Source organism: Anabrus simplex, chromosome 1, assembly GCF_040414725.1.
Source record: "Anabrus simplex isolate iqAnaSimp1 chromosome 1, ASM4041472v1, whole genome shotgun sequence".
Taxonomy (NCBI): Eukaryota; Metazoa; Arthropoda; class Insecta; order Orthoptera; family Tettigoniidae; genus Anabrus; species Anabrus simplex.
In genome coordinates, this window is record NC_090265.1 from 910,430,220 (window position 1) to 910,447,029 (window position 16,810).

The 16,810-nt window shown below is 39.6% G+C and overlaps 1 protein-coding gene across 3 annotated transcripts in view; it reads left to right on the top strand.

The window, feature by feature from the left end:
- dnc (phosphodiesterase dunce) overlaps positions 1-16,810 on the top strand; it is a 900,811-nt gene that overhangs the window by 550,502 nt on the left and 333,499 nt on the right. For all 3 annotated transcript variants that reach the window (XM_067136623.2, XM_067136624.2, XM_067136625.2), the window contains one exon: positions 3,413-3,525. In XM_067136623.2, the coding sequence (XP_066992724.1) occupies positions 3,413-3,525 (113 nt within the window). The remainder of the gene's footprint in view (positions 1-3,412; positions 3,526-16,810) is intronic.

Below are 16,810 nucleotides of genomic sequence, written 5' to 3' on the forward strand. Positions count from 1 at the left end.
TACTTAGTGATGTAGTTAACATGAAGAACGTTGGAGAAAAGAAACATAGGAGACAGTACAGACGTTGTTTTGCGCCGTGTACGCATTGGAAGCGTATAGTTACCAATAAGCGTTAAATTTCCTTGTTACCGTTCTAGGGTTCAGGTAAGAGGAATCAACTCTGACATCGAGTTTGAAAAGGAATGGTGGAAGGACAGAGTGAAGTGGAGGGTATTAGTACACTACCATACCCAGAGAGAGTCTGGAACGGGGAACGGATGATGATGATTATTATTATTATTATTATTATTATTATTATTATTATTATTATTATTATGATAACGAATTCTAGAAAAGGCATATGGCTGGAGAAATGCCCTTGTTAAGGGAAAGTTATTACAGGCTAGAATGATAGCTTAAATTTTTCGCTCAACTTATTGGTCTTACGTCCTAGTAATTACATTTATGGTTTTTGGAGAAGCCGAGGTGTGACTGTACAATATATCCAAATCAGCAATGACCACCGTTGGACTCGACAACAGAAGTTTAAACTGATGATATCGCCATTATTATAGCTCGTACGACAAAAATATACCTAATATACCCAATTCCTATAACAGATTGGAAATTCGATTTTTCATAATTTTGTTAATTATAACTTTAAAATAGAAGTAATATTTATGAAGACACTTGTGAAAATGGTAAACATTGCAGTGTTATCGCAGTTGTTATTCCCGGCAGGGTAAATCCACGTGGAATATAAAATATCGTAAATTTATTTTTTCACAAGTTTTGCTATGTAGTTTTTCTATACAGTTAATATATATTTCTGAACACTCGGTGATTTTTGAGAAGTAACCTCCTTTCACTATCGGATATGGAAAGAAAAATATGAGTACTTCTTCTATTTCAGTTCCACATCCCACCCAGCTAATTGGTCTTAATATCTAACCAGTAGATAATATAGAATTCCTATTGCAGCCACGTTCAAGGCGCTTGAAAGAAAGAATGACAAGGAACCTTTCTCAGTCGACAGCCCCAGATACGGAGATGAGCCTCGGTGTACATGAAGTACAATATATTCGCAAAAATTCCGCTGCGTGTGACAAATGATTTCGGAGCATCTTCAACTTATCAACAATAACATGTCAATCACTGACTGACTTGACTATTGTTTTTAGATACGGTGTGCTCTGTCCATTTTGCTGTCTTTCAACTCCACTAGATGGCATTACTACTACAGTTACAAGAACTAACCCTTCAATGACGGGTACACAACAGCTAGTATAATCGTCGTAGGCAAAACTGTATCATGCGGCACAATTAAGATCTGTTTGTGGACAGTTCCGCCGGCGCTGCTAAATATTGTTTTTCAATTACCGGGGTGTAATACACATGCAGTTTATATTTATTAATCCATTTCTTCATGCAATATAACGGTTGTGGTACCAACGTTACTCTTGTCTTCATCCTCGATGTCACTTTCTTCTTACTGTATCAGGAACTAGCTTTTGTACTTTGTTGAACGTTACATGTGATTCTTTATGACTTTTTGCTTAATGTCTCTGTACATTTGGTGCTTCTAGAACTTTCTTCACCTTCTCCGCTTTCCGCACTACAATTTATAGACCCCTTCATCCACATAGATTTATTTACTAATATCAGCAAGCTTGTCATCGTCACTATTTGTCACACTGGTATTTATAGCATTCCCTCCACGACTCCACATCTTAATCATTCGCAGTGAAATGGAACGCTCTTGAAATTTGAGGATGTTAATTAGTTTATTAATAATATCATCTAATTAGCATCCTACAGTATAGTAACTTCAATACGGATCCATAATGATTTTTATCACTGGCAACGCTCTTGAAACACCAGAATCGACGACAGTTTAACTGGCTGTAACAGAACAATGAATGATGATGTTGTTGTTCTTGTTAAAAATGAATGATTCGGCCAGCAATTTGCTAGTCCACACTTATTCAGCACCCATAAAGTTACAAACCACTAAAGTTTGTTGTACTTTTCTGTCTTTAACTTATTGTGGTTGAGTTGTTCTTTCCCTAGTGCTTCGAAACCATTCACCGTATGTAGCTGAAATGTTGCATGTAATATATGTGAATAAACTGTACTTCTTGTCCATCGAGGCTCATCACGTTACCTGCGATTGTAATCCAGGCTACGGATCCGAAGGAAACAAGGGTTAGCCTAGAATAGTCGAACAATAAAGCTGAAATAGAGAAGTGAGAGACGAAAAATTAGAAGGACAATCTGACCTCATCATTTAGGTCCCTGTGTTTATTATACCATTTGGATGACTTTCGTGTGTTAAAGTTATTCAGTATTGATATATCGGTAGCAAGTGATGAATCCTGTAAGGTACGCAAACACTAAAACACAGAAAATCCGAAAGACAGACAGTGGAGTGATTATTTTAATGAGGCTGGCAGCTGAACTATTTATTTTACTTCATTTGTTACCGAAACCCTAGCATAGTTTTGCTATATTTTATTCAGAATTGGATGAGGTAAGTCTCACATAAATTTGATTCTGGATTTATTGGTAGTTATCAGAGATTTTAATGTAATTCCTTTTGTTAGTTTAAAATTAATTTTTAATTTTTGGTTAATTTGCGTTGTAGCTGTACGCAGAAACCGGCTTCGGTGGTGGGGTCATGTGAGGAGAAATGAGGAGGATAGGTTACCTAGGAGAATAATGGACTCTGTTATGGAGGGTAAGAGAAGTAGAGGGAGATCAAGACGACGATGGTCAGACTCAGTTTCTAACGATATAAAGATAAGAGGTATAGAACTAAATGAGGCCACAGCACTAGTTGCAAATAGAGGATTGTAGCGATGTTTAGTCAATTCAGATAGGCTTGCAGATTGAACGCTGAAAGGCATAACGGTCTATAATGATGTATGTATGTATGTATGTATGTATGTATGTATGTATGTATGTATGTATGTCGCATTGTAGTCCAGCTTCTTGCCAATGGTCAACGTAGTGGTCTTCGGTTCAGAGGGCCTCAGCTTCGATTCCCGCCCAGGCCGGTGGAGCATGGGTGTTTCTGTTCGTCAGTACACATATTCATTAACAAAAGAACACATCACACAACCAACCACCACAGAAACACGTAATAATTAATATTTCCCTCCGCATAAGGTTGTCATTAGGAAAGGCATTCGGCCGTAAAACTGGGCTGTCTTTATGCAGAGCCGAACCCAAGTAACTGGTAAAAGAGTAGGAAGAAGGAAGATTAATTTTTATTGTTATGTTTCTCTTTCTGACGCTCAGCGTGTATTATTTCGAATCGTATACTGTCCAAGGTTGTAATGATAGAATTAATAGTGCCATTTTATTTGTACAGGTGCTCAGGTATAGGTCAGTTGAAGATTAAGTTGAAGGACCATTCTTCATTTTGTTCCAGATGAAGCCTACATGAAGTTGGCGATAGAGACAATGGAAGAATTGGACTGGTGCCTGGACCAATTGGAGACCATCCAGACTCACCGCTCAGTGTCTGATATGGCGTCCCTTAAGGTAAGATACCTCTACAGTATTAATAATACACTATACTCTTCCCGTACGTCTCAAAAATTTACTAACGCTCCGGTCCAACTCAGAATTCAGGCGTGCTCACTTCGCAATACAAATATAATTAATTATGCAGCCAGTAACCTGGCGAACATATGCCTGATGAAACCGAAATACGGCAAGGTGGAAAAAACAGCTACAAGTAAACACGGGCAAACAGGTTTAATATACACAAAATTATTGTCATAATGTAAGTACACTAAACTATAACATGATGCAAGCGTTAGTTTTCCGATTACTGGCGATGAGTAATTTATTCGAAGTTACACTGGATGAGCATTCCATGTCATTTCCGTGGAATATCATGCTTCTTTACATACCTAGGACAGACTTCACCGAGTAGTTGCACTACGGAGCAGGCGCTATTTGCTCGGCTCGGGACGGCTGGCTGCCGCATGATAAAAGAGAGCAGTGGACAGGCGGGTTGCATACTGTGGTGGTACTTGCAGTAACCACGCGGAGATTAATATTAACATATGAAGAACAACGACAATAATAATAATAATTTGGAGTCTGGATCTTAAGGAAGGATCAGGGCACAGATTATAGAGTATAACATGGCAAAAAAATTATTCATCGTCAAAGGAAAAATACAGCAGTGTGCAATATGTCCTGATTAAATAAAATTTCACCATTAAGTAACCGAAGTCTTGAGATACATGCACTTACTGAAAGAAAATATAGGCTTGAAGGTCGTGTGGTGTGGGAATAACGTGAATCCCCCACTGACCTTCATTACGTATCACGTCATGCATTTCCCCTCCATGTTCGCTCAGCTGCTCTCGTTCCTAAACAGCACGGAGCAAACTGGCTCCGAAGTTGTTTCGATCTGAGTTGATGCTAGCTTAGGGGATTAGCTACTACTAAGATTCCTATCTAATTGAGTGAGTCGATAATTTACTTTAACACACAAACATATTTGAATCAAATGAATGTCTCATAAGACTGGTGGATTGGAACCACTCACTTTACAGTTGTATGACAATACATCTGTAAGGAAACCATTTAAATTCTTAAACAAAACCAATTGCTGATAGCTGTCACAATCATCTCAAAACAGAAACCAGGATCTCCATATCAGATGCCAACATTTGATTACAACTGGTAGGCTCTCCAAACTCTACCAACGTTGTGATCACAACCCAATTAACAAAATCCAAAAATAACTCTATTTCGCTCTCCTGTGGAAAACGAAACAAACAAAAACTCCATGCAGATGTCACACAAATATCAGAACAAGTTCACTTCATTGCAGTAGGATTTTTTTTTTTAGCATGGCACAGTAATCACGCACGTGGATGATGATAATAAGACAGGCCTATACTTTACGACATAAGACACTCCTTGGCAGTAATTCAGAATATCTGATAGGCATACCCAGGCATACATCAGTGCATTTGGGATTCAGCACGACGGCGGGTTGACGCATGTATCAGTGCTAACGGAGGGCATTTGGAACTTTTCATGTCGGATCCTGCGTGTTTCCTATGATTAGTGTGTTATGTAGAGTTGTAGAAAATGAGTTCTGACAAGGAAATAAAGCGTTTCCGGACTTATGTACATATAACATATTTTCTGCTTCTACGTGTGAGGAATGTGTCCTGAAAGTTTGGCCTAAATTATTGTTACACCCTGTATATTTGAAAACTCTGCAATTAAAAGTTCGAGATCTATACATCATTTTTTTTAATCTCTTCTGAGTTAACTGTACCTAGAATTAAGTAATTCTTGTGGTTTGAATCGATTCATGATTTCTTTTCACTTAAAATGATTTTGAACGGAACAAATAATATAATATAATTTTTACTACGTATATGCTTCAGTAACTTTTTGTTTAAGAACGGATCAGTTAATTACAAATAATGCATTCTTGGCTGCCATGTTTGTTACGACGATACTGTCATCTTAGAGAATCAAGTCTCTACAAATTGGTAGTACTGGTAATCAAAGCCTGTTACGTTGGTTGGTTCATCAGATGGAGAAGTTTCTATTAAACAGCATAAAAAAGGAATAGTTCTACAATAATTACAGTAGGCCTAAGTAGATCGAGTAATACAATATCCTTTGTTTTATAGGCACGGTTAGCTGTAATTCAAGTGAATATTATCGAATGATATACCAGCCGTATTTTCAAATTTAAGTTAATAATGTTATTTTTGCTTTACGTCCCACTAACTACTTTTATAGTTTTTGGAGACGCCAAAGTGCCGGAATATTGTCCCACAGGAGTTCTTTTACGTGCCAGTAAATCTACCGACACGAGGTTGTAGTATTTGAGCACCTTCAAATACCAATGGACTGAGCCAGGATCGAACCTGCCAAGCTGGGGTCAGAAGGCCAGCGCCTCAGCCACTCAGCCCAGCAAATTTAAGTTCTTTGAATTACGAAAATCTAAAAATATCTTAGAAGTTTTCTATTTTTAGAACCCCGGCTCCCCTTAAGAGAGGACTTAATAACCTTAAATTTTTGAAAAATTAATCGACCCTTTATCTATCCTGTCTATTTATCTATAAAGTTATTTCTATGAGAAACATTGTAAATTTTAAGAAGTAAGAACGTATAATGCGGTTTCCATTGGGTGAAGAAGTGTAAAGCCTAAATGCGAAGTATTATATGGCAGAAAATACCAACATTGTGTCCGGCTCCATGGCTAAATGGTTAGCGTGCTGGCCTTTGGTCTCAGGGGTCCCGGGTTCGAATCCCGATAGGGTCGTGAATTTTAGCCATCATTGGTTAATTTCGCTGGTACAGGGGCTGATTGTATGTGTCGTCCTGCTCGTCATTTCATCCTCATCACGACACGCAGGTCGCCTACGGGAGTCAAATCAAAAGACCTGCACCTGGCGAGCCGAACATGTCCTCGGACACTCCCGGCACTACAAGCCATATGCCATTTCATTTTTACCAACATTGTACCTAGGTAATTCCTCTCGAGACAATGTGTGTAGTGTAGTCAAAAGGGGAAGCCTGTCCTTGCCGTACTTTCTAGCTGGCTTCTGGATTATGGAGGTCGTGGGGAGGCTTCCTTCCCCTTCTTACTCGTCACCTACTGGTTCACACAGTAGTGATTAAGATACTGCGAGCATACGGAGAACTATTGTTCTCATGAGGAATATTTTCGTTAACATTCCTATTGTTATTAGTGTGAATGGGGAGACACATGTCAGACATATCGGAGTTCAGGTAAGTGTTGCTTATCATACACAATTGAATATCAGGCAAGCTTGTTTTTATGACATGTTATTTTTTGTCATAAAAATGGAAAATGGGTTTATTTAGCAATGTAGCGGATTTTTCTTTCGAATTCTGTTCATCCTATGACACCATCCACTGCAGCTCCCAACGTGAAACTAAAGATATTTAGTGAAAACTGGCACAAGAAAGAATCTATACGAATTATTTGAAATATGTTACAGTTCGCAGGTTGGTTAACTCTACCTTCCACACAATCGTAATCTATCTATCAAAATCTTCCTCTGTTGTAATTATTATTCTCTAGCTTTTTCATTTAACGAATCCATCGTAAGTATGGAAGTTCAGAGAAAGTAAACGACCTGTCTGGTGAAATCGGTTTGACGTTCTCCTTCCGTCGTTAAGATAGCTGATTCGATCCTGGATAAGGTCGATGGCATTTAAAAGTGTTTGTGTGGGGCTACTCCGTATCGTTGGCGTAATATACGTTTATATGAGCCCATGGGACAAAATTCTGATCCTCTCGTTGTTTAAAATCTATAGCATTTGAAGGGATGTTAAACAACAACAACAATTATTATTATTATTATTATTATTATTATTATTATTATTATTATTATTATTATTATTTCACATTTCACTGTTATAAGCTGTTCTACAAGAAGGAACCAATGCTTTCCAAAGAAATATATTCACCTTCTTTCTCAACTTCCATCTCTGCTGCTTCTTCTCAAATGTTAATGTAAATAAGAAACAAAGGTGGATGGCTTTTTTCAATATATTTGTTACTTATGTAGTCAACTGTCATTTTAAGTCTTATCAGCTTGAACAATTTAAATATGAAATTGATGTCAAATGTTTTGATGCCTCTTATTTAATCTCTTTTTCAATGCAGTTAAGAGGAGATAATTACCTAGTTGTACTTCCCTTAAAACAATAGTATGTGTAATATCGTCGCTGCTCGGGCAAAAGGTCATCTCTTACAATGCTCTTCCTATCCATTATTTTCCTTAAGAACCATAAGTACGTTCTACTGTAGGAGGGCGTAAATAAGTCATGCAAACATACATTCCTAGAATGCGATACGGTAAGGTTCATAATCTATTTAGCACGGAAATATGTTTTATTTTTTCCATTTAAACATTTTTGGCAGCAGTCTCTAAATATGTTGACTGTCTGGTTCATCAGAATATTACAGTTACGCAAATGTACTATTGAAGAGAATTGAGAAGAAATTATATAAGAGAAAAGGAGCTATCAAGATGTTTGAGTGCGCTGTTCCAGTTAATTTATGTAAAAACAAGTGCACGGTAGGCTCAGTAATACGAAAACTATAATACTGTGAGGATAGACAGCTGTTGTTTTGTTATCCATTTGGAGTTCACTTCTGCAACTACGAAAGAATACACTTCTAGGATGGTCAGTGGAATTTTAACTCTCTTCATTTTCCAGTTGTTATCAGACGGAGTGCACCCTCAAACTAGTCTTACATTTTCGACGGAGCAGAGAGTCGCACTCAAACCAGCCACTAGTCCATGGAAAGGAAATATTACTTCAAATATCACAAGTTTAACATTCTAAATCCAGCATCATCATATAAAAATTCAGACACAAGCAATTCAATGGAAATAAAATATTACAAGAAATACAAGTAGTTAAACATTCTAAATCCAACATCACGCTTCTGAAATCACAACAACAATAGAACAAATGTACACAAAGATACTACGTTCTTATTAGTTAGCAAGATAAGAACGGTGGATGTTTAAAGAGCGTGTTCACTCCTCATATCCCCGAATCCGCAGACCACGAGCAGGATTGTGTCCATCAGTCACTTAGGAGCTGAATGCCCACGAATGGCGGGATATGCCACAACTTGACTGTAATGTATGTATTACGAAAGTAATATTTTTCGTGCTCAGCTGCCTTAATAACTTCATTATATTTTCACAATAGCGTGTTTCACTGTTGCAAAACCAAAGGTACTCAAGTGTAATTGTTTAATATTATTTACAAGCACTCTGTATTAATTCCGACTCAGCACTTCGAGCACTTCGCATTAATTCTAACTCAACACTCAAACGATATGAACATTTCAACTTACTTCCCTCTGTATTGTATTCTAGGACGTATATCGTAACAGACCAAAAATTTGCTGGGAATTTGGGTTGGTCAAGTAAGAAACTCTGCAACTCTGCATGCACTGACTGAGATACGATGAGACATTAAACATAATTCCTTTCTTCTCCCCGAGGCAGTTGCGGTGTTTGAATTATGGGCAATGCATATGAGTAAATGGTACTTGTTTATGTTTATCCTTTCTCACTGTCACCTTAAAGTTTAAGATGTTAATGTGACATTAAACAGGCAGCAGTACAAAGAAATCTACTGGTTCAGTCCTTCTAGTAGAAATGCAATTGCATCTGCACCTTGCACTGTTAGGGAAGATACAGATTTGAGTTTTTCAAGTAGACTTCCAATTCATTAGGTTGTGTCAAGTACATATAGGCCTAGTACATGCCAAGGAGAATAAAGATGGCCTGCTGGATATCTGTGAGAATCAAGCCGTAGCCACCGTAACTGAATGATAGGGTATCGGGCGTGAAATCTAAAGGTGGTGGGTTAATTCCTTTTGGGTGTCTGGTTGGCCAGTTTTGTTCTGTACGTAACATCTCTTTAGCATATCCATTTTACTCGACCTAATAAACTAGCAGTCCGTTTGAAGTGCGATACGGTCGTGAAATCTATAAATATTACGTATTTTGCTCTATAAATCTCTTCGTGATATTCGGTTATTATTATTATTATTATTATTATTATTATTATTATTATTATTATTATTATTATTATTATTTTGCTATTTGCTTTACGTCGCACCGACACAGATAGGTCTTATGGCGACGATGGGATAGGATAGGCCTAGGAATTGGAAGGAAGCGGCCGTGGTATTAATTAAGGTACAGCCCCGGCATTTGCCTGGTGTGAAAATGGGAAACCACGGAAAACCATCTTCAGGGCTGCCGACAGTGGGGCTCGAACCCACTATCTCCCGATTATTGGATACTGGCCGCACTTAAGCGACTGCAGCTATCGAGCTCGGTATCATTATTATTATTATTATTATTATACATGGCTGGCGGCCATGATGGTCAAAGCATCAAGCCCCTATGGCCTAACTCCGTAGTAAAGTAAGTAAACTCGTGTCCTCATCCCGAGGTGGTGCAGCTCTTTTCAGGCACACCCCTATTGGAGGTGAGCTGCATGTACCATTTCAACCACATACCAGCCCTCCTGCCAGTCTTAAATTTCTGGCAGTACCGGGAATCGAACCCGGGCCCCCGAGGACGGCAACTAATAACACTAACCGTTACGCTACGGAGGCGGACACTCCGTAGTAACTGGTTCGAGTCCCGTTAGTGGAAAATAATTCTGCATCAGAATGTTGGCCGGCAGGGTAGGCGAGGTGTGGTAGTATACAATTTGTAATCACTCCATTGAGTGCCAAAAGCCTGGTTCAATTACAAACGTCTCCGCGGTATTCATATGGAGTGAGGTGCCGACACCGGATTTCACCCTCTCCATGCCTCCTCCTCATCATCATCATCATCATAACTCATACTCGCAGATCACGCATGCGCGTCAACTAAAAAGGCCCGCATCTGGCCTCTCCTCTCCGGAGGCCACGGGATATCACACTATTATTATTATTATTATTATTATTATTATTATTATTATTATTATTATTATTATTATTATGCCAACAAGGGCAGCAGAGGGGAAGAAACGGCAGGACCGAGGCACCTGGACAAATGATCACACAAAAATAAATTTTGAATGTATTCCTAAAATTATATTTTCTTTTCTTGTTTTGTTTCTATTTTCTTTTCAAATCAAACAACAACAGAATTAACAATATGAAGGTAAAGTAATATTACTAATGAGCTTAAAGCTCAGTCATTAAGAGGGGAGAAGGAGCTCCCATTTGACAACACTTGTTAGCCTTTATACACATCTTTAAGAAAGAAAGTCTTTGGTACAATAGAAAAGCTTGAACTTCCAATAATAAACGTTTCCCTTGAGGGGAATATCGAACCTTTAACTTAAATTCACAGTGTCCGCACGTGTCTAGAGTTTATGTCCAGGTATCCTTACATTTAACAACCCATCAGCTTTTACCCCACTTTACACTCGCTGCCCTTACTTGAGTGGAAGCCACAACACAAAATCTGTGATCCGAGGGATTCAGAAAAACAGGACATAAGAAAGGTTAGTAATATAGGCCGAAAACAAAATAGTCTGGGATGCTGAACGCTCACAAGTAATCCCGTTGGAAGATGGGGCAGAAGACCCCCGGAGACACTGAGGATAAGCCATACTACATTGGTTATTAAGGCGAGAAAGAAATGTATTTCAGGAAAAAGAAGAATAATGTAGAAAATGAGGAATGCTTAGTCACCAAAAAGCGAAGAGATCAAGAAAACGAGGGTCCACACTCGTACATCCTTTAAGAACTACAGGACGCCATCTAGTGTGGTTACATTCCGTCCACAGACAGCCTAGAAACCTATTATATTACAAGACTAATTGAATTCAAGAAAGCCTACATTCAAAATCATGGTAAACGCGGCTCATCCTAACCGTTACTTGCTAAAAGGGAACGCTGGTATTTTCCCGGCGTCACGTGCAAGTAAGTTCACAGTTAGAGAAAACAATTGCCGCCCACCTTACATGCCACCCCAGCTCGCCTGTAGTCTCCTGTGAGGAGAACCTCACTTGTCGATACACTTAACAAGATACAGATAGATCCATAAGGTCTAAGATTACCAGTATTTATACGGGCGAGATGGGCGAGGATTGGCTGGTTTAATTTCAACTGACAGTAGTAGCAACTTAGAAACAGAAGATGAAAGCTTTCTTGTGCCAGCCCCTAAACAGTTACAATACTCCACTATACTTCGCACTGCTTTACTTCTCAATTGACGTTTCGGCCGATTTTGTCTCTGTCTCGTGGTTATGCCCTGAAACATAGGCATCCAACCAATCCCAAGTTGCCATTCACATCGACTTATATTGGCAGAGTGCAATCTCGAAACGCAGTTGCCAACTTTAATGTATGCATTGATCACGTGGTTGACCTATCTCGCTCAGCGTGTGTGGTATTCGGTACGGTTCACGATCTTTTGCATTTTTCTCCAGTAATTTGTGTTTTCACATTAGTATTTATCTCTCTAGTATAGTATAGTACAGTATAGCGTAGTTTACAGTTTAGCAAAGCATAAGTTAGTAAAATACAGGTTTAGTAGTTCACTGTATAAAAATAGCTGTACTTTTATTTACGTTCGTGCGTGTTTAGAAGGTCTCTGTGTAATTCTGGAAAGACAAATAGCAAGAAAGTGACTGGGATCAGTGGAGTATTATTTCTTTAGGCCATAACTAGATCCCCACACGGATGCGGTTATCCGCGGATTTATCCGCGATGTTAGTGTCTTGGCGGATACAAACTGTATGACAGTGCGTATAATTTTACTGGTAATTACTACATAATGACGTTGATTAATTTTCACTCAGGTATATTCTTGTTTTTGCTTGTGTTTAGGCGCCCCTTGACAGTGGTATGGAGGAATTGTGATAGATAAGGAGCGTTGAGACCTTAAAACCGCAAATCTGACTTAAGCCCAACTGGCTCATGCCCGCAGTTAATGGAAGGAAGGAACAAAGGTCAATACGTCGGTGGTTGTCGCAAGAGAAAATTCCTCATAAACCTGTGACTGTAGGGGCTCTGATCTATTATGTAATGTTAACAGATCTGTCCTTTTCAATACTTTGGGCGTAATATACTATAGTTAAATATTTACAATATCCGCGGTTAACCACTTTTCGGATGCGGATAACCATTAGCGGATGCGGGTGCGGATGAAGGAAGTGCGGATGCGGATATTATTCTGTATATCCGCGCAGGGCTGTAGCCATAACCTCCTTCCTGTGCCAGCCATTACCGGTGAGTGATGTGTTATTTCCTCATTCTCTTTTATTCTCAATAATGTATCTTTTTTAGTGTCGGATGTTGTTAGTAGGTGTAGTTTTTGTGAATTTGTTTCCAATCCCGATTCATTACGTTTTAAATTACATATTAAATTTTACGAGGGCTGCAGCCGCGGTCGTATTGCATCAGCTGGTCTCGCGGCAGTAGCGCGCTGGCAACAGAGGTAAGGCGATGTTCATTTGTTTTGCGAAACGTCAGTTTAGAAGTAAAGCTGTGCGGAGTATAAGTTGTCCACAATTCAAGTCTCTGGGTGGCACTCCAAAATCAAAAGTTGCGACATCTGTTAATAAACTTGAAAATCAAGCATTCTTCAAAAAGTTAGGCATATTTCCGTAAGAGTTCACCGCCCTCAGGCGTTTAAGGAGTTGCCTATCATTAGGTAAATGCCTTACTGATGGTACAATTTATTATTATCAGCTATTTCAATGGCCTAATTTCGGATTTACACGTGGTTGTTCCTAGCTCTAAATCCACCGAGTTTGAGTGGGAATATCAACAGATCAACGCGTGACGACACGAGGGACATGCGATCTTAAAAGCACCTGCTCAGCCGGTCAGATTATTATTATTATTATTATTATTATTATTATTATTATTATTATTATTATTATTACTGCCGTTTTATTATTAAAAGTCGGTGCGACGTAAAACAACTAGCAAAAAAAAAAAAATTATTAGAAGTTAAACATTTAAACATTTTAGAGTTTTCTCCCTCCCTCAATATGTTTAGCCTGTAGAAGAGACTGTGAATCAATTGTAGCACGCCCACCGTTCACGATGTGTCTTCGGAAGTACAGGTAATGAGTCAGTAACTTTAAGTACGAATGAGGTCTACAACGTTGGGTGCCAAGAGCGCGTGGGATGGTCGCCTCTTAACGCACCGTATTGATTTTAGCAGCGGATACGTTTGTCCGCGGGCACGCCAACCTTCATCCTGGGATTTATCAGTGAAGTCATCTCCTGACTGCTTAAATTATGTCAATACTGCATATCAGTTTGAAGGAGTCTTGAAAGACTCATAAAAGTTACTTAAAATTCCACTTGAGTAGTAACATGCTTCGTATTTAAGATAACGATGTAGTTAGGACATGCGAATCTTCTATGACACTGAATATAGCAAAAAAGCAAAGTTATTTCCATTCTGGCTATGAAGGTCCTTAAGAGGAGTGGAAGGAAAAGGCGTCTTCCACTTTTTTACAAATTCCTTTACGTCGCACCAACACAGATAGGTCTTATGGCGACGATGGGATAGGACATAGCTAGGAGTGGGAAGGAAGCGACCGTAGCCTTAATGTAGCTCACAGCCCTAGCATTTACCTGGTATGAAAATGGGAAACCACGGAGAACCATCTTCAGAGTTGCCGACCGTGGGGCTCGAATCCACTATCTCCCTAATATAATCTCACAGCTGCGAGCCCCTTTCCTCACGGCCAACTTGCTCAGTGTTTGTTTTAAGAGGAAATGCAACTGGGCAATCATCCTCTATTAACACTAATCACAAGGGAAAATATGGAAAGTCCGACTCGTTGGCTGAATGCTCAGCGTACTGACCTTCGGTTCAGAGGGTCTCGGGTTCGATTTCCGGCCGGGTCGGGGAATTTAATCGCTTCTGATTAATTCTTCTGGCTCGGGTACTGGGTGTTTGTGTCCGTCCCAACACTCCCCTCTTCATATTCACACAACACACTACACTACCAACCACCACAGAAACACGCAATTGTGATTACATCCCTCCATATAGGGTTGGGGTCAGGAAGGGCATCCGGCCGTAAACAGGGCCAAAACCACATGTGCAATGCAGTTCGCACCCGCGACCCCACAGGGGTGGGAAAAAGCGGTAGGTAAAGAAGAAGAAAAGGGAAAATATGGAAAGTGTCCGACACTTCGAAAAATGAAGGATAGATGAAAGTGAGAAGTCTGGCACAAGTAAGTGGAAGCATTGCCAGGATTCTGTTAAGGGCCCCGTGGTAGCCAACCCACGCTCCTAAGTTAGGAACCCTGGGGCCCTTTTTCGTCGCCTCGTACGATAGGCAGAGAATACCGTGGAATAAGAACAGTTTAACGATCAGAGAGCTATTATCAAGAATACATGAGTAGACCAAATGAAGTAGGATAGGATAGGATAGGATAGGATAGGATAGGATAGGATAGGATAGGATAGGATAGGATAGGATAGGATAGGATAGGATAGGATAGGATAGAATGAGCAGCGTGGCACAAGCAAGTGGAAGCAATACTTAACTCAACTAAGGACCCCGTGGTCACCACTTCGTGTTCTCAAGATCGGAAACTCCAGAAGGGATTTCGAAGGAGATTGATGGCTTTCCACCGAAGTGGCCACCACTCTAAAGAGTTATTGGATTTTAAATAATATTCATGTAATCATGTTTAATGTTGACGTTATCATGACATAATTTTCATGGAATAAGTACAGTAAACTAGGAAGTCTGACTCCTTGGTTGAATGTTCGGTGTTGAGGCCTTAGGTTCAGAAGGTCCGGGTTAGATTCTCGGCCGCGTCGGGATTTTAATCTCGTCCAGTCAATTCTTCTGTCTCGGGAATTGGCTGTTCGTGTTTGTTCCAACATTCTCCTCTTCATATGCAGACAACACACCACACTATCAACCACCACAGAAACACGCAATAGTGATTACATCCTTTCACATAGCATTGGCGTCAGTAAGGGCATCCGGCCTTAAAACAGGTCCAAATCCACATGTGAGGCACAGTTCGCACCCGCGACCCCACAGGCTTGGGAAAAGCGTTTGAAGAAGAAGACGAAAAAAGAGAAGTGAAAAATCTAGGATCCTACTGCACGATCTCTTCGCATTTGATGTCTGATTTGGATACGCAACGAACGTGGGAACCAATATAAATTTTAAACAGAACTACGAAGAACCACGTCGTAGCCTGTGCGAAAGGTACAATCTCAGCCTTTTCTTCAAATGAGAAACCATGGATCTTCACATTCAGTCTATTACTCCCAAGGTAACTACACTTCTCCACCAATAGTCTACTCTAAACAGTTACTGAATTTTAAATAATATTCATGTTTTGTGTTGACGTCATTTTCACACATCATTTTTCATGGAATAGGAGTAATAAACTAGGGATGTACCACATTCGGGATTGAGATCGTAATATACGCCATAGCCGGATACTGCATATAAATAATAGTCCTAGCGATAAGCGCTAGTATGAAAACAGATATTCACCTATTGAAATATGTCACGTTTAAATACGACTCTAAAGAGATCAGATCCTTAAAAGACATGCTTTCATACTTTCATCTTAAACCACCGCGATGAGCGGCTCAGACGGTTGAGGCGCTAGCCTTCTGACTCCAATTTGGCAGGTTCGATCTCTGCTCAGTCCGATGATATTTAATACGGCAGCCTCGTGTCGGTGGATTTACTGGCAAGTAAAAGAACTCCTGCGAGACAAAGTTCCGGCACCTCTGCGTCTCCGAAAATCGCACAAGTAGTTACTTGGACGTAAAGCCAATAACATTATTATTATTATTATTATTATTATTATTATTATTATTATTATTATTATTAATCTTAAGTCACATGCAGATTTGGCAAAACCACCTCACAAAGCCCATTGGAATTATCCCGCGAAGCGATCTGGTTGACTGATTTCAGCAGGTGATAAAATGAAAACTGCGCCATATTACTTATCAGTATGATCTACGCTCTAACGCTCATATACCCAGTTCACATTGTTTCTTACCAACCTATGTAAGTTTAATCCCCTTCCCTTGTATCGCTGTATTGTAAACTGTTTATCGAGAGCCTAAGCATGAGGTTGGACAGTTAACATTATTTTAGTAAATTCATCAGGAATATTCTGCGATCCATAACGGTAACATGGAAACAAAGCAGGCAGAGACACCCGGAACTTATGACCTTCTAGTAGCAAATGGCACCTGAAACACGTACCCTGGAAAATGAAAGGTTAAACTGTTTTGGATTACGTCCCAACGAAGTCTTT